The sequence below is a fragment of the Ambystoma mexicanum genome, chromosome 1q (assembly GCF_040938575.1).
Source record: "Ambystoma mexicanum isolate Mex_15411 chromosome 1q, UKY_AmexF1_1, whole genome shotgun sequence".
Lineage (NCBI taxonomy): Eukaryota > Metazoa > Chordata > Amphibia > Caudata > Ambystomatidae > Ambystoma > Ambystoma mexicanum.
Genome location: NC_090922.1, coordinates 322,561,336 through 322,584,861, shown reverse-complemented (window position 1 = coordinate 322,584,861; position 23,526 = coordinate 322,561,336). Strand labels below are relative to the sequence as shown.

At 46.8% G+C, this 23,526-nt stretch overlaps 1 protein-coding gene across 2 annotated transcripts in view; it reads right to left on the bottom strand.

Moving 5' to 3' along the window:
* Nucleotides 1–469: 469 nt before the first annotated feature.
* The window catches only part of GPATCH1 (G-patch domain containing 1), a 952,962-nt gene continuing 929,905 nt past the window's right edge, over nucleotides 470–23,526 (bottom strand). Inside the window, exons 20-21 of one of the 2 annotated variants that reach the window (XM_069639172.1) lie at nucleotides 22,480–22,548; nucleotides 470–718 (exon numbers count right to left, since the gene is read on the bottom strand). In XM_069639172.1, coding sequence (XP_069495273.1) covers nucleotides 691–718; nucleotides 22,480–22,548 — 97 coding nt within the window. In that variant the 3' untranslated portion in view covers nucleotides 470–690. The remainder of the gene's footprint in view (nucleotides 719–22,479; nucleotides 22,549–23,526) is intronic. The other variant, XM_069639180.1, reaches the window with a different exon arrangement.

Genomic DNA, 23,526 nt, shown 5'->3' with positions numbered 1-23,526 from the left:
TGGCTCAAGGTTTGGGAAATATGGGCGTCTGAAAAAAATCACTGCGGCCATGATCAATACTCTACCCAAATTCTCCAGACAATGGCTCCCTTGAGGGAGATATAGCAATGACGCACTAGAGACCCCTCTCCCCAAGCAACAGACCTTGAGATACCTCTGATCATTCTAACAGACACACAAGTGAGGGGTCAGTGCCAGAGCACTAGTCAGCAAAATGGGAAACCAAGGGGGAGGAGGAAGGATTACAGTCAGAACACAAAGGTCCAACACGGCAGGGAAATTTGGCCTGACGGTGGGCGTGGGTAAACTACAAAGCCTGTTTTTATTTCTTGACCATGTTGACAACACTGTCTTTATCTGATCGATTGTTTGATAGAATACGATTGTAGCCCTGTGGTGATCCAACCTGAATATGTTATTTTGAAAAAGCTAAAGGTGAGTAAAAAAAAAAGCAATGCTTACAAAGAACTGTTTGAATAAAGGAGAGTTTATTCCAACAATTTAATTTTGTTACAGTGAACACAAATTTTCCAATAGATGATTTTTTAAATGATCTATAAACAAGGGCAAATACATAAATATATATTTACAATACACTGAATTCACTTGTTTCTGTTGATCTACCATCACAGAGGAGACCTTGGGAGCAAAACACAAAAGGCACCCTGATTCTCAGCAAAGTGCAGCAAGCTACCGATGATTTGAAAGACGTTTCAGCCTAAAGAGAAAAGAAAAAAGATTGAGTTCTTTGTAGTGAAATTATTTATTCTCAAGTAGACCAGGGTCTTTTTGTATGTAATTGTAAAGCAAAGCACATTTTGAAAATGGATTAAAAAGAAATTGACTTTTTGCACATCGGAAATCAGGTATACATTTGGATATCTTGATGCTCAGTACTGTGATGAATGAGCTGAAAAAAATCGCAATGAGACAGCACTCTGCTCTTGCAGTCTTATCTAATAGTAGAACCACAAACCGCTTTTGTCAGTTAAGTTACTTTGCACTTTTAGTTGGTAAAACCCAAAATAAACAGTACTTTGAACTGAAAGGAACTGTAAAACCAACACTCCTAGATTTCTTAGATAGAAAGAACCCAACCAATACCATGTCTAGTTGGTCATGCTCTTCACTGCCATATGGGTCAATCTCTGCAAATAGTAGAGAAAGATAAGTGATTCAGTGCATGCTTCCCACGGAAACCCCGTTTACCGGGCCTTTCCTTGAAGCATGCAGTAACTCCAGTGAAACTTGCAATGGTGACTTCCTCTACTGCAATGGTGGTCAAAATTGCAATTGCTTTGCCACACCCACCACCAATGTACTTTCCCAGATTGTGTCCGAATTTTTGCTTGTTTAGCAAAACTGTAAATAATTCTCAAGAATACACTGAATCCAGTAACACTGTGCGTATGGTATCCACAAACATGTTATGCTAGTGCAGGGGTCTGCAAACTGCATCTTGCAATACGTTTTAGATTTCGGCTCCGATGATCCCTTACCGTTGACTATGCTAGCTCGAGCTGGCTGATGGGAGCGGTAGATAAAAGCATCTGGAGAGCCAGAAGTTGCAGGTCCCTATGCTAGTGCGATACACAATGCCTGCAATGTGTGGTTGGTCGAAATATCATTTTGTGAAGGCCAGCCTCAGAGTGTGGCTGTACGATCAATAAACCAAGAGGCATTTTATTCTTAGCTGTAAGTTTGAAGTGGATTTACAGCGAGGGCAGATGTTAAAATGGCATCTCTCTCAGGACTTCAACGTGCAACTTACTTTCACATGGGTTACTCATTTTGACATGTGTGATATTCAATGAAACAACTTTGGTAATACTCTGAAGATTTGCTAGAAGCTAGAAGATTTCACAATTCTTACTGACTTGGCCATTTCCGGATTTGTGTAGCAACAATACAGCACTTTCTTCATGTTGTCCTCTGACAAGAATGTCACCATCTCACAGAGAGGTCAACTACTACCTACTGTTGCTTCATTCTATACCAAATCTATGACACTTCTCACTCCCCTAGCCTCAGGTCCTTTTGCAGAGACCCTGGTGCCGGGCTTGTTTCCCTTTCTTGTGCCTCTGGCTCCAGGATGGCTGGTTTGCTCTCACCTCACTTCGAGTGCCTTTGTCTATCTCTCCTTCCACCACCTCACTAACTGCTATAATTCCCAGCTTTTTATAGGTATCACTTCCTGGTGTCTCTTCTCTATCCAGATTAATTTTCGGATTCTTCTTTCTGTGTGGGTCTTTCACGCTGTCATTGGTTCTTGGTGCTACCTGGTGCAGATCAGCGGCCTCCCAAACAAACAAAAAAGCAGAAGTCCCACCTCTCAAATGGCACAGCTCCAGACCACTGAGGATTTCGGTTTCAGCTCTCTGGGACTGAGGCACTTCCACAGATCTTCTAGTTTTCCAGCATCTTCACAGATTTAAGCACTGGTAACCAGTCTGCTGGCATACCACCTACCTGGTGGGATCCCGTGAGTGCACATGGAGGTTTACTGTTGCTAGTTCTTTTTGCCCCCTAAAGAGCAGGTTTCTCATTTTGCTATTTGGGACCCCTTCAGGCATACAGGGTGCCATGGATTTGTTTCTCGGGGTCAGGGTTGCTCCATGGTAGTGGAATAAGTCACATTGGGCAGCATTATTATTAGGTTTTCAGTGGTCATTAGAGCCAACACAAGAGTGCTGGCAGAATCACCAGTCCAACCCAACCATCACAAATGGCCTTTAGAACACACCAACTTCCAAACAAGGTCCAAGGGTCTTTATTTTGATCTTCAACAGGTCTAGTGCCCCCCCCCCCTCTAATCTACGGCAGAGCAATTCCACCCTAATCAACATATCCCTCAACACCAGATTGTTTCTAGTGATTGGTAACCCCATCTATCTAAGATCATTCTAAATTGATATGATGTTTTAAATGCAGATGGCTTATCTATCTAACCTCATTGCCCCCACCGCAGGGAACAATCTAGGGTTCCTATCCAACCATTTCCCAAAAATGTGGTTTAAGGATTGTGCCTTCCAGACACCGCTCTTTTCACCAGCTCTGATCCTTCTCTGATCTGATGTTTCTCTCCCTGTCTCTCTGTCACTCCCCATTTCCCATCCTACCCTCCTCCCTCCTACTTCACCTGCATCTCTCCTCTCACTGCCTTGTTATTCTCCTCTGTCCTGTTCCTAAGGTCTGCTTGAAGCCTGCAATTTTACTCCCCAGTACACTCTATTACTCTCCTCTTTTGAACCTACATGTTCTCTTTCCTCCACACCACTACTCCCAAATCTACACTACTGCCACTCCTCCCTCCACACTACCATTTCTCCCTCTGCACTACCACCACACTCCCCATCTGCACTGCTACCACTCTTCCCTCTATACTACTCAACTCCTCCTGCCACACTACCGTTCCGCCCTTCACACTACAACTCCTTTCACTTGCTCAGTCGCTCTTTCACTCACTCCCTACCTTTGTACTACCACTCTTATTCATACACTTGCACACATATTCACAACACAGTACCACTTTCCCTCATCAGCCAATTCCTTTTTCTGGAAATTGCCTACAGGCTCCTTTACACCATCATCCCTCCTTCTGGTCTATTGGTCTGCTAACTCCTCCTCCTCCTCCTCTGACCTCAACCAAACAACAAACACCAATCTGTTTCCTGCCATATTTGTATTCTCTCTCGCCCTTTCTTCTGCCATTGGTGTTTACCCACTGGTTGTCCAGGCCAATCATGCCCTGCCTTCCCCGCCCAGGGTGTGTACACATACATAAAAAGGGGTCTATGCCCTACCCCAATTCCTTACAAGGGTCTGGTGGCATTTAAGAAAGGCAGCCTGCTCTGAAAAAGGGCCCAGTTCATGTGATTGTCTTATGGGTCTCCAGTGCCTCAGTGAGCTAATCCAAGGCTGTTTTACAGGTCAGCAAGTGCCTGTCTGAGCAGGGTCTACAGTGGTTTGTGCGGACGCTAAGTGCTGCGCTGTGTAGCGGTTCTTTCTCCTTCCATCGCCGGTAGGGGTGTGCTGACAAGAAGCATTACCATGCTTTTAACCCAACTGTGTTAGTCAGCCATATTTTGCATTTAACCTAAGTGTGTAAGATGACCATATTTTGTATTAGCCTAATTTTATAAGGTACCCATATTCTTGCACAGCTAACCCATTTTCTCCCCTCGCACACCGCACCTTCATAACTTATTGGACGTCACAGGACCATTACACACACCCTGCCCTAGTAGTAACCAATCGCTGGTCTCTGGGTCATACTGCCCCCAGCCAAAGACTGCACTCTCCCTAAGCCCCGCCCCTGGCAGCCATCCTCAGATTTGGTAGCACGTAAAGGGGCAGTATGACCAAGTGAAGAGCCGCAGAGGGGTAGGAGGGAGGGTTTGCATGTGAATCCATGCCAGACCCATGCTGGAGAAGAACAAGTTACTTCTTACCTTGTAACGTTCTTTCGATGGGATGTTCCTCCGACGTATTCCTTATCTTAGATATCTACTTCCAGCTTTGCTGGCCTCGGAAAATTTTTCTCTAGAGGGCGCTGCGCGTCGACGTCCTCCGAGTCGATGTCCCTCGACAGCCGCCGTATCGACGTCATCCTGCCTATAAAGGCCGCGTGCAGCGTCCGTTGCTCAGTTCCGTTTTGTAGCCCACAGTTTTTCTGTCTGGACTAGACTAATCACCCTGAAGGAGCGTAAGCTGCAACAACAAGGGAAGTAGTACTGCGGGGATGGATGGGAGGGTCGATAAGGAATACGTCGGAGGAACATCCCATCGAAAGAACGTTACAAGGTAAGAAGTAACTTGTTCTTCGAAGGGATTGTGTCCTCTGACGTATTCCTTATCTTAGATAGGCTCCCATAGCAGTATTCTGTTATTGGAGGTGGGAGTACTGACTTCATGCTTCCTTTTATTGATGAATAGAGTGCAATAATGCCCTTCCAAACCTAGTCTATTGACTGGAGGAGGAATCCAAGTTGTAAAATCGTGTAAAGGTATGGGCGGACGACCATGTGGCAGCCGCACATATGTCTTTCACCGGCACTCCTCTTTTGAGGGCCGATGAAGCTGCAATACCTCTGGTCGAATGAGCCCTAAGATTTTGAGGGGGCTCTTTTCCTGCCAGTTTATAGCATTCCAAAATGGCTAGAATGATCCATCTGGAAATGGTCTGCTTAGTTATCGGTAACCCCAGCTTGTGACCTGCGTAGCCTACAAACAGCTGGTCTGCCTGTCTTATCCTAGCCAGTCTACTGATGTAAAAACTTAAAGCCCTTCTAGGGTCTAGCCTGTGTAACCTCTCTTCCTCTTTTCCCGGATGAGGAGGAGGATAGAAAGATGGCAGGGTAATCTTCGGAGTGATATGGAATTCAGAAACCACCTTTGGGAGGAAATTAGGCTTCACTTGCAGGACAACTTTGTCTTTGTGAAAGATTGTATGAGGGGGTTTACAAGAAAGAGCTTGTAACTCGCTCACCCTTCTAGCAGATGTAAGTGCTATTAATAAAACAGTTTTAAGGGTAAGAAATCTTAACGAACAAGAATGGAGTGGTTCGAAAGGTGTGCCCATCAGGAAAGTTAGGACTAAGTTTAAATCCCATAGGGGGACCTGGAATGGTCTTGGGGGATAAACATTAGTTAACCCCTTTAGAAACTGTATTACCAAGGGTAACTTGAAATAGGATGGTTCTTCCGCAGTGCGCTTAAAGATGGATAGCGCTGCGAGATAGCCCTTAATGGTGCCAACTTGAAAGCCTGAATTCGCCAAATAGAGTAGGAAGGACAAAACCATTGGTGTACCACATGAAAAGGGGTCGATATTCTTTTCTCTACACCAGCTGCAAAATCTGTTCCAACGGCAGCGGTATAAAGACTTTGTTGCTGGCCTCCTTGCCGAAAGCAACACCTCCATAACATCATCAGGGAGGTCCCAATCCTTGTACCTCAGCCTTTCAGAAGCCAAGCGTGAAGGTTGAGGGTTTTGATGTCTGGATGGAGAACCTGACCTCCCTTCTGTGAGAGTAGATTCTCTCTGAGTGGAAGTCGAATTGGAGGGCAGATGGACAAGTCTAGAAGGTCCGGTTACCACGTTCTCCTGGCCCAATCCGGGGCAATTAGGATCATGGTTTTCCGGAATCTTCTCAACCTCCTGATCATTTGAGGAATGACAGGGACCGGTGGGAACGCGTACAGAAGCGGAAACTCCCAGTCCACTATGAACGCGTCTGCCAGAGCTCCTCTCGGGGGAAATTCCCTTGAACAGAACAGATCGCACTTCCTGTTGACACTGGTGGCGAACAGATCCACCTGAGGGGTTCCCCAAAGGGCGAAGATCTCTTGAAGGACTTCCTGAGCTAGTTCCCACTCGTGGGAGACTGTGCTCTGCCTGCTCAGAGTGTCCGCTGTCAAGTTCTTCTCTCCAGCTAGGTGAACTGCCGATAGAGAGATTCCTTCTTGGATTGCCCAAAACCAGAGCTGCATCGCCTCTCTGCACAGGGGTAGTGATCATAAGCCTCCTCTTTTGTTGAGGTAATGCATGGCCACTGTGTTGTCTGTCATTATCAGGACATTCTTCGCTTGTACAGCTGGCAGGAACGCCTTCAGCGCAAGTCTGATGGCCCTAAGCTCTAACAGGTTGATATGTAGTCTGGACTCCGATGGAGACCAACGACCGCTGATGGTCAAGTCGTTGGCGTGGGCTCCCCACCCCGTGAGTGAGGCATCCGTGATTACTGTTATCTCCGGCCAGGGTTGCCAAAACTGTTCTCCTTTCAGAATGTTCTCCTGACAGGCCCACCACTGAAGGTCTCGAGCCACCCTGTCGGGAACCTGAAGAAGATCTGTCATTCTTCCTGAGAATTGTGACCACTGAGTCCTCAGTGCCCACTGGAGGGATCTCATTCTCAGGCGAGCCTCTGGCACTAGGAAAATGCAGGATGCCATGAGGCCTAGCAACCTCAAAAAGTCGAAGGCTGGGAGACGTTGGGCATTTTGGATCTTGGTAACCATCTGTAGAATATCTTGAGCCCTCACCTCTGGTGGCGAGGCTTTTCCCTGGGAAGTGTCCAGGATCGCTCCGATGAACTGGAGTCTCTGCGATGGTATCATTTGTGACTTCTTTAAATTGAGGGAGAAGCCCAGTCTGTGAAGGGAGTGGCAAACGTGATTTAGCTGGATCTGAGCTTGTTCCGAAGATACAGCCCTGATCAACCAATCGTCCAGGTAGGGGTAGACGTGAATCCCTTCCCTCCTTAGACTTGCAGCCACTACCGACATTAACTTGGTGAAGACCCTCGGGGCGGAGGTCAGCCCAAATGGCAGCACTCGAAATTGATTATGAGAGTTGCCAATTGCGAACCTCAGGTATTTCCTGTGCTTGAGATGGATAGGCACATGAAATAAGCGTCCTGAAGGTACAGAGATACCAACCAGTCCTGGAACTGAAGGGCCTGAAGGATCTGAGAAAGAGTTACCATCTTGAATTTGTCTTTCCTGAGGAATTTGTTCAATTCTTGCAAGTCCAAGATGGGTCTCAGTCCTCCGTCTTTCTTTGGAATGAGAAAGTAAGGGGAGTACCAGCCCTTGTTTCTCTCCGCTACAGGTACCGGTTCTATGGCACCTTTCTCTAGCAGGTCTAAAATTTCCTGCAAGAGGAGCGGATCTGGAGCTTTCTGAGAGCTGATCCCCGGTGGATGACTGAGGTATGCGTAGGAGAGGCAGGCAGTAACCTTAGGCAACTGTTTCCAATGCCCAAGCATCTGACGTGATAGCCTGCCATTCTGCCAGATGTTGAGTTAACCTGCCTCCTACAGGTGTCTTGTGAGGGAAGTCCTCAGAGTGGTTTTGGGGCGGCTGATGCAGATGCCGATGGTAAAGAGGCACCTGCTGTTGCTGCGGCTTTTGAATATCTACCCCGTCCACCTCGGGTAGTTCTTCTTTGTCCTCTTTGAGCCGGTCGTCCTCTACCTCTTCCGAATGCGGAGTAGGAGCGAAAGGACTTGCCCCTCGCAGAGGTTCCTGTGGGACGAAAAGGTGTCTGACGGATTGCAGCGCCTAGGGATTTTGCTGCTGCCTTTCATGTTTGCAGTTTTTCTAAACTGTCATCCGCCTTTTTCCCAAACAAAGAAGAGCCATCGAATGGCATGTTCAAGAGCCTGGCTTGCACATCTGGGGCAAAACCAGACTTTCTCAACCAAGCGAATCTCCTGGTTGTTGTACTTGCCGCCATTGCTCTGCTGATACTGTCAGCCGAATCAATGCCCGTCTGGAGGGATTCGCACATGGCGTCTTTACCGTCCTGTATGATATTTAGGAACGCCTCCCTTTCTTCTCCCTCCGGGATGCAGTCAGCCGCTGTAGAAGCACACTCCCAAAGTGTATGGCTGAATCTAGCAAGGGTGCAAGTAGCATTAACAGATTTTAACGCCATGCTACATGCCGAAAAAACTTTCTTTGCCATAGCATCATATTTCTTATCGTCCCTGTCCTGTGGGACGGTAGGGTAAGCAGTCTTGACATCAGTAGAAGATGCTGCCTGTACCACCAGACTTTCTGGGGATGGGTGTTTTGACAAAAACTCCGGGTCTGCAGAAGATACCCTGTATTTAGTAGACAGTTTTTTATTTACTGCCGGGATGACATCTGGGGTTTCCCAGTTCGTCATGATTTTCATCTGAAGAGCTTTATGAAAGGGCACTACAGGATCCTCCTGTGGACCTTTATCAAGAATATCCGTGAGGTCATCTTGTTGGAAAGCCTGTGAAGGTGTTGACCACCCCATAAATTCTGTGATCCTGGCCATTAAGGCTCTATAGGGGGTTTCAGCATGCTCCCCTGGGTCTGGCCTAGCGAACTCCACCTCAGGGGAAGTGTCTAACCCACTTGCCTCATGTAAGGAATCATGGAGATCCTTTAACCTGCGTTCTTCTGAGGATAACTCCTCTTGAACTGGGGTTGCAGGTCCCTGCAACTCAAATGTGTCTTCCTGTTCAGATAGTTCTCCCTCTTCCATAATTGAGGACATAGTTCTCAATTGTTCTGAACTCACAAAGGGTGTGAAACCCATCTCCAAGGCAGAGGGTGCCAAACTTGTTGTAATTGGCCTCGAAAACATTGATGTCGTCGACGCCGACGTCGAAGGCTTCGGGCATGGCATCGAAAACAAAGGCGGAAGCCTCGAGGACCTCGATAGAATTGGGATTCTGCTCGAGGAAGTCGACAATCTCGACACCATCGTCATCGAGGACCTGGGGATAGCCACTGAGTGCGTCGCAACCGTGACTTTCCTTGGCGTCGACGCCGGTGTCGAAGATGGCGTCGAGTCAACAGACCCGTGTGTCGAAGGTCCCTTCGACAACGGCGTCGAAGACACCGACCTCGGCGTCGACGGAACCTTCGTCGACGGAACCTTCGAAGAAGGTTTCGAGGTCATAGCTTTACTCGAGGGTTCGTGACGCGCTCGAGAAGCTTCCTTCGCCGGGTACTGCGACTCGCTGCGTTTTTGACCTTCGGGTCTTTCGACCAGAGCATCGCTCTCGGCAGTCTTCGAGGGGGTCGAGGCCGCTTTCTCGAAGACGCTCATCATATTGTTGCGGAATTCCTCCCATTCAGCCCGGGAATAATGTTTCGTGGGGCAAGGGATTCTCTTAGGAGAAACAGAGGAAGAGGAGGACGAAGAAGGGGATCTTCGACGTCTCCTCTTCGAGTGCTTCGATCTCGAGGAGTGATGGGACCCACTCCGAGACCTGGAGCGCAAATGGTGACGAGGAGACGAATGTCTCGACTTCGTCGAGGAAGAAAAAGGTTTGAAGTCTTACCTTTCTCCAGCTTCCCCCTACGCTCCTTCAGGGCCTTAGCTGTCATGGACATACAGTCCTTGCACTCCGAACAATGGTGTTCAGCTCCCAAACACCACAGACAAACTCTGTGAGAGACTTCCCACAGTCTCGGCATTTTTTGAAGCCGGACCGAGGGGTTGTCGGTTCCGACGAGGAAGCCATCGAGTATGGATCGAATATCTCGAGGTAAATAGGATAAATTCTCTACGAAACTGAGCAACGATATTCTGAGGCACTGAGTAAGCGCGGAAAAACGGAACTGAGCAACGGACGCTGCGCGCGGCCTTTATAGGCAGGATGACGTCGACGTCGATACGGCGGCTGTCGAGGGACATCGACTGGGCGGGCGTCGACGCGCAGCGCCCTCTAGAGAAAAAATTTCCGAGGCCAGCAAAGCTGGAAGGAGATATTTAAGATAAGGAATACGTCGGAGGACACAATCCCTTCGAAAGAATGTTTCTCTGTTGTGGTTGTGTGGGCCCTACGGAAGCTGAGGCCCTACCTCTATGGGACCCACTTCACTGTGCAAACTGACCATAAGCCCTTAAAGTGGCCAATGAACCTGAAGGGAGAGAATCCAAAGTTGCTTAGGTGGTCCATAAGTCTACAAGGCTTCGACTTCACTATTGAGCATAGGCCAGGTGTCCAACATAGCAATGCTGATGGGTTGTCCAGAATGTTTAACCGACCTGAACAAGAGACTCATCCAGGGGTGGATTAGTTCCCCCTGTCCATAGTCTGGGAGGGGCGAGTGTTAGGAAAGATTTCTTAATTGTGGGTAATTTTCCTTCCATGTGGCAACCCCTAAACTTTTTGCTGTTGTTTTCACCATGATCTAGACTTTGCCAGAGAAGTGCAGCCTTCTGCCGCACTCCTCTGGGCTTTCGCTCCATTCTTACGGGGAAACTGACATGCCCTTAAGACAGTCAGTACCGGGAAACGCTGTTTTCCGTAGTTTCTTTATCATGTTGCAGCTTTCGTGCAACATGACACAAGAGGGCACTGTTAGCTAAGTTACTGCTATCTTGGGTCGCTAGCCTTCTACGGGCCCTAGATACTCTGTTTGGGTTGTAAATGATCGGTGCAAGTGAATCACGGATGGGAATGGTGGCAGCGATAGTTTCTTGTGTTTTCGAGCTCCTTTTGGCGTTTTAAGCGCGTTTCTCGCGCTTAGCCCAAAATGGTGGTCTGGCTCCCAAAATGACCAGACCACAAGGCTCTTTGTCCTGTCCGCTGACCGTCTTGCCCCCTTCACCTTCCCCAGGTTGAGCCGACCCGGGGCCTTCCTTATTTGGGCATGTACTTTTCGCGAAACAGATGCTTTTGCGGGCTTCTACAGGCCTTGTGTGTGCCTCCAGGATGTGGGCTGGGATGTCTGGTCCCAATACACATCCTGGGTGCCAGAGAGTCTAGTGTGGTGTGAAATGCCTGGGACCACCGTGGTCCGTGATAGGTCCACGTATGGTGTGAGTGTTTGATGAGCGGATCTCCCATTGGGTCCCCTCCATTTTGGCGCGAAGGGAACCGTGGATAAGAGGGGGCTGGAAACGCCACTACCATGTCGATCTCCTGAGTTCTCACGAACAAAGGAATACAGGAGCCAAGTATCCTGCAACCACGAGGCTGAACCGAGGAATCGCTGGTGACCCGCTGAAGGACTGCTCCTCTGCACTGCTGTCGCTTTGTGAAACCCTTTCTACCTCTGATCGAGCCAGAAGGCCTGTACTGGCACTTCGACCCTTGGAATAGCGGGGACAGCTATTCTCGGCATCTTCACCATCTCCTGCACGTAAGCCTTCGGAAGTGTCTCTGGGCCATCCAGCAGACTGACCAGCCTACCCAGGAGTCTTGCTCTGTAACCGCCGCCAGGTTGTGTTGTATTTCGAGTCCTTGTCACTCCCACACGATTCGTACACTTGGCATTCCCAGGTCTGAAGTGAGTAGTGTACATTTGGCTGAGATACCCACGGCCGCTCCGTTGCCCTGCTGTGGTAACAAACTGTGCGGGTTCACTTTGTTTGGGACATCTTTAACTCAACTCTGTTGCTGCAGAATCTACACGACGATGAGACGTCCCCTTCTCCCCTGAACCTGCCAGCACTGAAACTGACGCGGAGAAGCCTGGGTCTGCTTGCATCGGGGACCGGTGAGCAGCATAGCTAGGAACTGGTCGCCCTCCTGTAGGAGCCCATAGCTTTTCCCCGCTGTGTCAAACAGCACGCCTTTCCGTACTCGCGCTCTGCTTCTGCCCACAGTGGAGGCTGCGCTTGAGTCGCGGAACTCTGTTCTTCTTCATTTGTGCACCAAACTGAACTGCCTGATTCCCTCGAAGAGACTCCCCTTTTTGCCCGTTGGCACCAGCGTGTGCAGGTACTTTTGAGAACAAGGCTCCACTCTCCGTAGGGCTTGGACTTCCTTTTAGTTAGGTGCCTCTGAAGGCGGACTGGGTCTAATCATTATTTCGCACTGCCTGTTTTCCTCCCCTTCTAGGTGGACTACACATTTCGTGCATTTAACGCTTTAGACTCGTTTGTATTTGTATATATATTGTATTGGTTTGGTATGTGTTGGTTTACTAGAGTTTTATTGTGATTTCTCGCTACGGTCATTGTTGCAAAGGCATTGGAATAAATGTGTATATATTTTTAATATAACACCTGTTTGGAGTAATTTGTAAGTGTCCTTGTTTGTGTGCTCATTGCGGGCTTTCAGTCACCCTCACCCCTCTTGAGACCTAGTCTTGACCGCCGCGATCGCTACCCTGATTGGTCTGGCTTGTCCAGAGGTTACCCTGTTCCAAGTAATTAGGTTGGCCTTCTGAACCTCTGCGCCTCCAGTACAGAGTTCAGAAATCCGTCTTAACAGAGAGCGCGATGGCCCAGAGGACAGGGATTTTGAGGACCTTCCCCTCGACACCGCATGTGCCTCAACGGTCGACGAGGCGGTCGACTGTCGGCCGTGGGGGGTGTGCTTTGTTTGGCACGCAGTGTGGGTGCTTGAGCAGAACCGCCGGCCTACCTGATGGAGTCAGGGGCTCGTCCCGATAGCCCATGGTGCCACTTAGGACAAAGACATCGCTGGACACCCCCTCCGCATCTATAGCGGCTTCAGCCTGCATGGCGGGATGGGCCCAGTGCTTTGTTTTACGGTTCTTTAATGTCTAGGGCCAAAATAGTTTGCAAAACTTGCAATGTTTTTCGGGGTGGTCCCTGGGGAGACAGAGGTTCCACACCTTGTGTGAGTCCATCCAGGGAAACTTCCTGTTATAGGATGGGCAACATTTAAAGGGCGTGTTTTCCATAATACGGAAAGATGGCACACCAGCGATAGAAAAGGAAGAATAGGGAAATAGGCATTCTCTAAAAGAAAGAAATGTATGACCTCCCCCCACTCTCCTACTGTGAAGGGCCGAGGCACGTTATGGCCTAGGTAGACTGCATTCGAAGTTTGTCGAGATGGTACAAGTAGTCGTCGTTGATTAATCCATCCTTGAAAGCCGATGCCGAAGATCTTGCAGTGGTACGGCCGTCGAAAGGAAAGAAAGAAGTCTCCATTTAAACTTGTATAATTAAAGGCGTAAGGCAGAAAGAAGGAACTCTGCAACTTGCGTCCGACTATGATAGGGGAAAAAAATAATCTGCGGGACCTTGACACGTGAAGGACCATGGGTACAGTGGACGCCACACTAGGGGTAGTATTACCGACACACCCAGTCAACGTCCTTTTCGAGTTTCAAAAACAAATAATGTAATACTCTGCAACTACCACCAGATGTCGGCCGGCCTATGCATAGAATGCGATCTAAGTAGATCCACAAGCCTCAAAAATATATATATATCATACATTACTTACTGTAATCATATTTCTGATGCTTGTATCTGCTTAGATTCACATGCTTTGCATAGGCCGACATCTAGTGATATGTGCAGAGTATTGCATGACTTGTTTTCGAAAGTCAAAAAGGGACGTCGACTGTGCGCGTTTGTAGTACTATCCATAGTGTGACATACGTAGCACTCATGGTCCTTCACACATCGAAATCCCTCAGTTTGTTTTTATTTCTCACATGAGGCAGCATGATGTGTCTGTGTGAGTACCTAAGAGGAAGTGCAAGGTATTTGATGTCTATGTACCTTCAACTCCAAGAGGGGAGGCAAGGTGGGTGCATGTGAATCTAAACACATACAAGCATCAGAAATCAGATTACAGTGAGTAATGCATGCCTTCCGAGGCTAGTGGATCTGCTTATAATAACATGCTTTGCATAGACTAGCGAGCAGTACCTGGAGAAGGTGGTGGGATGTTTGAAGGTACAGCAGCAAATAGATGTTTTAATACTGCCTGGGAATCTTGTTTGGAATGAGTAGCCAGACCAGAATGCTGTGTAAAAGTATGGATGGAAATCCAAGTAGCTGCTTTGGAAATGGCACCTAAAGGAACATTTGCAATAAAAGCTAAGGTAGTCCCTGTGGCACGTGTAGAGTGTGCTCTGGGTGTGAATGTCAGAGTTTTGTTAGAAAGGGAGTAGCACAGTTGAATGCATTTGACAATCCACTTTGAGATAGCTGACTTAGAGACAGGTTCCCCTTCTCTACCAGTTGCTATGGACACAAAGAATTGATCTGTTTTTCTGATTGGCTTTGTTTTGTTGAGGTAATACATAACAGCTCTCCTTACATCTAACGTATGGAGGCTTTTTTCTGCCGAACTGGTTGGGTTTTTGAAGAAAGTTGAAAGTTGTATGGACTGGTTAACATGGAACTTTGAAATAAATTTAAGTGAAAAACATGGGTGTGTTCTTAGCACCACTTTGTCTTTATGGATGTTAATAAAGGGATCTTGAATTGAGAGTGCTTGTAATTCACTGACCCTTCTGATGGATGTACTGGCAACAAGAAAAACAGCCTTGTAAGTGAGGTGTTTAAAACTGATTTTATGCATTGGCTCAAAAGGGAGACCCATGAGCTTTGAAAGCATAACATGTAAATCCCAAACAGAAGTTGGGTTTGAAATAAGGTGGTTTACCCTTTTAACTCGTTCCATGAATGCTTTAACTACTGGCACTTTCCACCAAGAAACCTTTGGTGAGAGGTGGTGTATGCAGATAGAGCAGCTGAGTGGACTTTAAGAGAGTTGAAAACTAACCATGTGTGTACAAGGTAAAGAAAATATAAAACAATGTGTTAGGGAGAGCAATCAATTGGATTGATGTCTTGAGCTTTGCACCAGACAACACTCTTTCCATTTATTGCAGTAGCAAGGTCTGTTGCGTGCCTCCTTGAGGATCTCCATACATATTTGTGGTAAATTTAGATGACCAAACTCTATGACCTCAGGAGCCAAGCTGCCAGGTTCAGAGGTTGAGGGTACGGATGATATACTGTTTTCTGATGTTGGGACAGCATGTTTTATGGGCACGGACATTTCACTGGTGAACAAAGGGATATTGAGTATGTTTGAGTACTATGGTTGACGTGCCTACATTGGAGCTATTCGAATGAGGTTGACTTATTCTTGGCGCATCTTGTGGATGATCTTGTTGAGAAGTGGTGTTGGGGGGAAAAGCGTAAGCAATTCTCCCTTACCGGTTACTCCACAGAACGTTCCCCTTGGAACCTGTTTGGGGTTAGCTAGACGCGTAGTCTGGACATTGTGTGTTGTGCTGGATTGCAAATAAATATATGTCTGGTTGACCCAAGTTTAAGAAGACATTGTATAGAATGCCTGTGCAACTGCCATTCGTGTTCTGATGGAAGCTGTAAGTCTCTGCTTATGACATCGGCTTAACAGTTGTGTTCCCCTGGAACGTGTTAGGATAGGAGGAACATGTTGTGTTTTAGTGCACAGTTCCACATGTTCTGTGCCAGTCTGCACAGACTTGGAGACGACATGCATGTTTATGTAAAACATGGCTGTTGTACTGTCTGTTAGGACTAGGACTGTTTTCCCTTGAATTGGGTGTTGAAAAGCTTGGAGGGCTTTGAACAAAGCTAACAACTCTAACAAGTTGATGTGTTTCTTTGTGAGTGTGCGCAATGTGGTTGAGGAGATGTGTTCCACATCCTGACAGTGATGAGTCTGTGGTAAGAGTAGCTTGAACTGCAGGGGTGGTGAATGATTTCCCTTGCAGAAGGTTCTCCCTTGTCCACCACTGCAGAGAATTAACTAAGTTCTGCAAAAATACCACTAGATCGTCCCACTGAACTCTTGCTTGTGATCATTCGCTAGCCACTCTTGCATAGGACGCATGCGCAGCCAGGCTCAGGTACTATATAAATGAAGGAGGCCATCATCCCTAGTAGGCACATGGCCTTCTGTACGGTTATCTGACAAATGGAATTGTGACCTCTCATTGGAGGGCAAGATGAAGGCATCTTTCCTCTGGATTTGTGCCCCAAGAAAATGTTTTGGTTGACTCGGAACAAGACTTTATTTCTTCTCGTTGATTGAGAAGCCTCGTTCGAAAAGCAGGTCGATAAACTCTTGCCTGTTCTGATGACTCTCCTGAGGTGTCTTTCCTGTTATTAGCCACTTGTAGAGATAAGGTTAGTATAAGAAGGGCTCCCTGGGGGCAGATTGCTATTTTCAGATTGCATATTGTTAGTATCTTTGCTCATTTTACGATTTTATAGACTGTTAATTGTGATTTTAAAGCGGCGCCATCTTTTTAACCAATTGCAGTTCTTAATATTATATTTTGCACTATCATTGTCCTGAGAATTGGCAGACACTGTTCGTTCTCCATCTAATTGCTGCATTTCCTTGTGCGACTTAAAACAGAGACTCTCCTCTGCATGCACGCTTTCCTCTTTACATAGAGCTACAAATCCCTTGTGTTCTGTCCATTGCGCGCATTTTCATACAAACCCTGCGCTAATGCGGACGGGTTAAGCCAGTCTGTGGCAGTCCGTGGCTAGACGTGGTAGTGCGGTAAGTGCTCTCATATTTTGTGCCCATATGGGTATTAAAGAAGTTCTTGAGGCCATCGCTAAGGGCAGAGGACAGTCATTTGCTTGGTTCCCTAGTATGGTTAGAACACAATTTGCAGTCCAATGGACTGAACATGTTGCAAAGAGTTCTGCTGTAAATAATTCAGGTAATGATGCAATCTGGGTTCCTAAAATGCCCGCCCCTAGTAATAGAGGCACGGGGGAAGCAGGCGCATTGCCTGGAGTGTTAGATGATGGCAATGGCATCAAGGTGCCGACGGTGACTACGGACAAATTTGCGCTTCAGATGCCGGATTGTGCTATTGCTATCCCGCAGGGACCGCTACTGGTGGAAGTCAAAGTCGTAGATACAACCAATAGTTCCTATGGTGGCCATGGCGCTGCCACTGCTCAAAAAACAGCCCCAATAGATAGGGAAAGCAAGATGTACAACCCACCCATAAAACTAGCCCCTGAGCAAGAAGCGGCCAAGGTGAATACAAAAATTTTAGTTCATCCTACACCCAAGCTGAAACATGTGTCTCCTGAATACCTGTTCATTAAGTAAACATGCCCTAAACATACATGACCTCATTTTGGAGGAGAAGCTCGATATCCTGTTTCTCACGGAGACCTGGTTCCAAGATCTTATAGGCCCAGTATGTGATAAAGCAGTGCCAGAAGGGTTTATAATTCATAATAAGAACAGAGATAGCGGGATCGGGGGTGGAGTCGCAGTAATAGCTAGAGACTCAATCAACCTGTTTAAGGCTACCGTTGCCTGTAGTGAATGTGAATCACTCCATCTTAAATTTACCCCCACACAGACTGAATGGATTAACTTCATTGTTACATAAAGACCACCCTCCCTTATTTCAGATTTCTGCAATGAATTAACACAGCAGATAAATAACTTGAAGTCCACAAATACAGCCACACTGCTAGTAGGTGATTGTAATAGGCGGCGAGGGAATCCGTTGGATAAGCAAGCTCTTCTTCTTGAAAAAACCATGAACAATATGGATTTCATAGTCATAAATAACGAACCAACAACTGCCACGGGAAACCAATTAGATTGGATTGTAACGCAAAATCTCAACATTCAGAAGATTGTAACTTTGCCCTGTATCTGGTCTGACCATTTTATGGTCTCTTTTCAGGTACATCTGAATGACCTTCCAAAAAAAGCTAATAATCCCCAGGAAAAGGTTCAAGCAGAAACATTAAGAACCTAGGGTCTGCTCAATTGGAACATTGCCTAAAAAAAGATTCACAACAATTTTCAGGATGGTAACTCTTGTGAGGATATGCTTCGGCAATACCAAATTTTACAACTTTTGGAACAGCTGGCACCACTTTAATCGAAATTGGTCAGGAAAAACAGTAACCACCACAATTGGTTCCATGGTGAGCTTATCAAGCTCAAGATAGAGAAAAGAAGCCTGGAAAGGAAGTGTCATGATCTCTGCTTCCAAAAGGTCAGGGTTTTGCCAACTCCCTTGGAAGCAGATCCATAACCCAGGTTCCGAGTGCCAACCAGTCCCAATTGGGACCTTTTGGACCCAGTCCTGGCGCCAGTGGCACCAGGCTCATAAATATGCCCAGTCCCATGCTTGGGTGGACTTACCTGCAGCAGACCATGCTGCTTACTTGCCTGCCAGTTGAGCCTCTGATCCTCTTCTGTTTGGAACTACTTTTCCTGTTGGGTGGGGCAGGAGCCACTCCCTAGATTCAGAACACTGGAACTCTTCTGGAAAGCAGGAACTCTTTTCTTACCTAGGCGTGGCTGTGGAAGGAGACACCTAAGCACTACAGGAGGCTATTTAAACCACACCCGGTGGATGAATCTTGCTTTGCGTTATTCTGCATCCTCTGCAGCAGAACGCTCATCGTGTCTTCTGCATCGGATCCTGGGCCTAAAGAAAAAGGCTTACCATCCTGAATCCAGTCTTCAGCAACACCTATAAAGACAAGAAAGAACAGGTTAGCATTCCGGCATCTGAAAGACAAAGGCTTACCTACTCTTCGTGCGCTCCGGAGGTCTTCACACTGCATTCCGGCATCTGAAAGACAAAAGCTTACCAACTCTTCGCATGCTCCGGAGGCCTTCGGCGCTGCATCCCGCATCTGAAAGACAAAACAAGGTGCGTTTAAAGACATTGGGGAACTTTAATACTCACGTGCCATTACTCCTTTCCACATCTAACCCAGTGGGTATTCCGGCACCCTGCAGCCGCTCCGAACTTGTACCTGCAAAATAAAAAGGCAGTTAGAGCGCATCGTGAAGCAGGCAACAAGCGCTTACTTACGTGCTTCCAGGCACTTCTATTCATCACACGGGCTCCATCTTCAACTCACTTCAGCCCGTCATCCGCCATCGCCGGAACCCTGCAAAACAAGAGACATCATTACTAAAGACTTTAAAGACAATAGAATTACTTGAAACTTACCGTTCGTGCAGTAAACGACGGACAGCAGTCCTCTGAAGTCAAGAGGCCTGCGCTACCTATCCAGTGAAGAAACTGGTTACAGCACCCTGCCCCGAGGCAGATGGAGAGCTCGGCATTCACTTACCTAAGGTGAGAGCGTTAACCTTTGGGGGTCTACAGGAGAGGAGCAAAGGAAAGAGATAGGGACACCCCAATAACCCCAGCTCATTAATCCCATATTTTCTATCTGCAGACATCTTACTCTTGAAGTCAGGCATACAGTGCACAGAGGTCCAGCCCAAAGAGCCAACCGGGTGCTACACATCACCTTTGAAGATACGGTAGTCGCCCAGTCAAGACCGGCGCCTCTGCGAGAATCAGGTGAGCGTTACAGGAAGTGGCAAAAAAAAAACATTCAGTAGCCACCAAAGAACATTGGAAATGTATTGTTCTGAGATACAGAAAGGGCATTAGAGAAGCGAAAATAGACTATTATAACGAGTTGATAGCAGCTGCGCCTAATTCTACTAGTAAACTTTTTAACATTCTTAAGTTCATAGACAAACCTAAGGCATTATCTACTCTATATGCCCCCACAGAGGAGGACTGTGATTTAGCTTTTGCTGCCACAATTCAGAAAGCCAGAGACACTATTATTTTGGCCAGAGAATCATCGAATAGGGACATACCCATAACTGTTGCGGAACCCAGACAGAGGAAGTAGGGCGTTTCAATTTCCATTCCATCTCGGAAGAAACCCACCTCATGTTCAGAAAACATAACACCTCCTAAAATTATATAAAATAAGGAAATGTTCACCCCAGTTATGACCAAAATAGTTAATGCATCATTTCAAGAAGGCATAGTACCTAAATGCACCAAGGAAGTCACTGTTAGTCCCCTCATTAAGAAGCCAGGCCTAGATCCTAAGGACCCAGGTAATTTGCACTTTATTACTAATTGTAATTTCATTCTTAAGGTTCTGGATAAAATTGCAACAACTCAACTCCAGAAAGAAGTCGAAGCCAATTCTATCTTACATGAGCAGCAATCAGGTTTCCATGCTGCACACAGCATGGAGACCGCTATGCTGGACTTGCAGACTTTCATGCTTGGCATTCTCGACAAGGTAAGACACTGCTACTGATGCTCCTGGAGCCTTTTATCTGGTTGACCACCAATTGCTACATCAGGTCCTGAATAAAATGGCCTGGTGCTCTAAGGTAGCACTGGCATGGCTGATTTCCTTTCTGATGCATCGTGAGGCAAAAATTCATTGGGGGGAAAGGTTTTCCAAGGCAGCCCACATAAGTTGTGGGGTTCCAAAGGGAGCAAGTTTATCTCCCCTACTTTTTAATCTATATATGCAATGTCTGTGTGAATTACTAGAAAGCGTTGGCGCATTTTTCACAAACTACACCGACGACACCCAGTTGGTGATGGAGCTCGATGGTGATCATCTTACAGACAGTGACAAAATCTCAACAGTATACATAGCATTATAGAAAAATGGATGGAGGGCAATTGGATGTGCCTAAATAGCAAAAAGACAGAGATTATGATCTTCGACAACCGTTTAAAAAAGAGCTAAGCTAGAGACAGAATATGAGTCTTTCTATATTAAAGCCACATGCATCCTAGTGTCCGCTCAGCTGAAAACCCTTGGGATGATTATGGTGGTGTCCCTGGGTGTAGAGGCCCAGGTGAACTACCTACATAAGAACAACTCCTATTACCTCCACCTACTGAGAGCCATTCGACCGTTCCTGAGTGAGAAGAACACTGCCACCATTGCTAGGGCCACCATTTTGTCCCGTTTGGACTATGGTAATCAAAGGGATTAAGAAAAGGGATCATATTTCTGAGGGAAGGAAAGCATTGTATTGGCTTCGGATCGAAGATAGGATCCACTTTAAATCCTTGACTCTAGTGCATAGGTGTCTGCATGGCTCCGTGCCAGCATATCTTAAGAAAAAGATCCTAAGATGCACCCTGTATTGGTCACTGAGGTCAGAAGCACAAGGTAGGATCTCAGTGCCCTCTTTCAGCTGAGCTACGGGCTCGGGCAGAGCTTTTCCAATGCTGGCAGCCAAGCATTGGAATAAGCTACCCCTAACCCTCCGACTTGAATGTAATTACCTGGCTTTTAGAAAGCACCTTAAACCCCACTTGTTCAAATAACTAAGCCAAGATTTTAGGATAGCCCGTTAACTCTGTTAGATTGTCTCAGTCCTGTCTTCATTGCATGTTTTGTGTCCTGCGCCCTGATGCGTGCAGGCTTTTGGCGTTCTATAAGCATGTAAATAAAAAATAAAAAAATAAAAGGGTACACTGGAATAGACTGTCTGTGCAGGTCGACAGCTGCCACTGCGAGTACTTTGGTGAATACCCTTGGCGCTGCAGATATGCCAAAGGGAAGCACTTTGAACTGGTAATGAGTTGTGGCGACTTTGAAACTGAGATATTTTCTGTAAACTGGCAACATTGAAAAATGAATGTATGCACCTTTCATATTCAATGTTGCTATGTAATCCCCTTGTTTTAACTAGCAGGATTACCAGTGTAGTCATTCGAAACATTTGGGGTTTGACATACGTGTTTTCTGGTCAAAGGTCTAACACAGGGCGCATAGTTAAATCCTTTTTGGGAACAAGGAAGTGTTTCAGCCACTAGCCCCCAGGGATCTGTCATCCAGGTGGATAGGACACAGCCATTGCTTTTGGATCCAGTTCTTTGGGGTGAGCCAGTGAGGGAGGATCACCTGGATGAGGGGTCTTTGGGGAGTGGGACACTGGATGGTGAGACGTGGTATCCCCTTCCCTCAAACCCATTTTTACCCCATCCTACCAAGTAGGATATTTAGTGGCTCAACCCTCCACGTCCCCGACACAAACACTTTCTCATGGACAGCTCACTGTGAGAGAAAATGCACTAACACCCGAGCCATATACCTGACATGTCCCAACACAATGGTTAGGCAGAGTCAGGCAGTTACTGATCATTACACACACCTGACTACCATTACACTTACCCACACGGATAAAAGACTGAGCACGAAAGCACACTCTGAGCAAGGCAAAACACACGAGGAAGCAGCAGTTCCAAGTTGGAAGTTTAATACGAGGAGAAAGACAGCAAGACCAGAGAGAGTTACGAGGAGGAAGCGCCTATGACCTTGTCGGAGAAATTTTTTACTTTCATGAGCCTTTGAGAACAAGAAACATAAAACCTGGAATTAAAGCAGAAGAAACCTGCATTGTGCGTCAGACCTACCCGGGGCTCTCCCTCATCGATAGCCAAAACGGGGAGGAGCATTTGCCACAGTGGTACTGTTCTTGGCTCCTACAACAAAGCAGCAGCAGTAAAGTCAGCACAGCCGGTAAGTCAGGGAGACTGATACCAGACCAGTCTGTGTTAGCGCCATGGTTGCAAGCGGCAATATTGTAGGGGGAAATCTGAAGAAAACAGTGTGTGAAGCGTATGTGACGAGTAACATGAATATAATCTAACAGCAGATGAGTGACTAAACTTTTGAAGCCAAGATAGATACCGTAAACAGAGTGGTCCGGCGCCATGTGGGTGCTCATTCGCAGGTCTCTGTTAGGTATCCAACTGAGAGGTGGCAAACGTAAAAAGGAATTGTGAAGTTGAAGTAGTCCTGCATTGGGTCAAGCTAAACCCTGTGTACATTTGATTCATAAGTCTTCGATAGTTAATGCTAAATGAAATTGGTCCGAACCCGGCTGAGGGAGACATTGTGTAAGAGGAAGGATCTGAGCCTGGCTGGGGGGAATCTGGGGTGAACCGCGAGTCACCAGAAAAAGAATATTCTCTAAACACTGAAAAGGGGAGCCCAGAAGAGTGGGATCCAAAGTAACAATCGTTGCATAAAAGGGATCTGAGCCCAGCTGAGGGGGATCCAGGGTGAAGAGTGAATCACCTGAATTGAGTACTTGTAAGAGGAAAATAACGGTTTGTTTTGATACATCAGGCCCTATGAATCAAGAGACTTTGAGGAGTTAAGAGACTTCGGCACATTAGGCCCTGATGCTAGTAATTGAATGGTGTCGTTGTGCGGAAGAAGCCAGAGTGTGCTAAGCTCGAGTAAACCGCCTAGTCCCGTGCTGAAAACGTGGGGAAGGGAGACCAATGGCCTGAACATCCTGACATATAATTTTTGTGAACACTTCTTTCTTTTTTATAAACACTACCCCGCACTATTTGTATTTAGAGGTAATGATCGGCAATAGGTTTTTAGTACAGGCCCTTTTATTTTGACGGGACTCCACTAGGACTGCATTATTATTATTTGATGGTTGT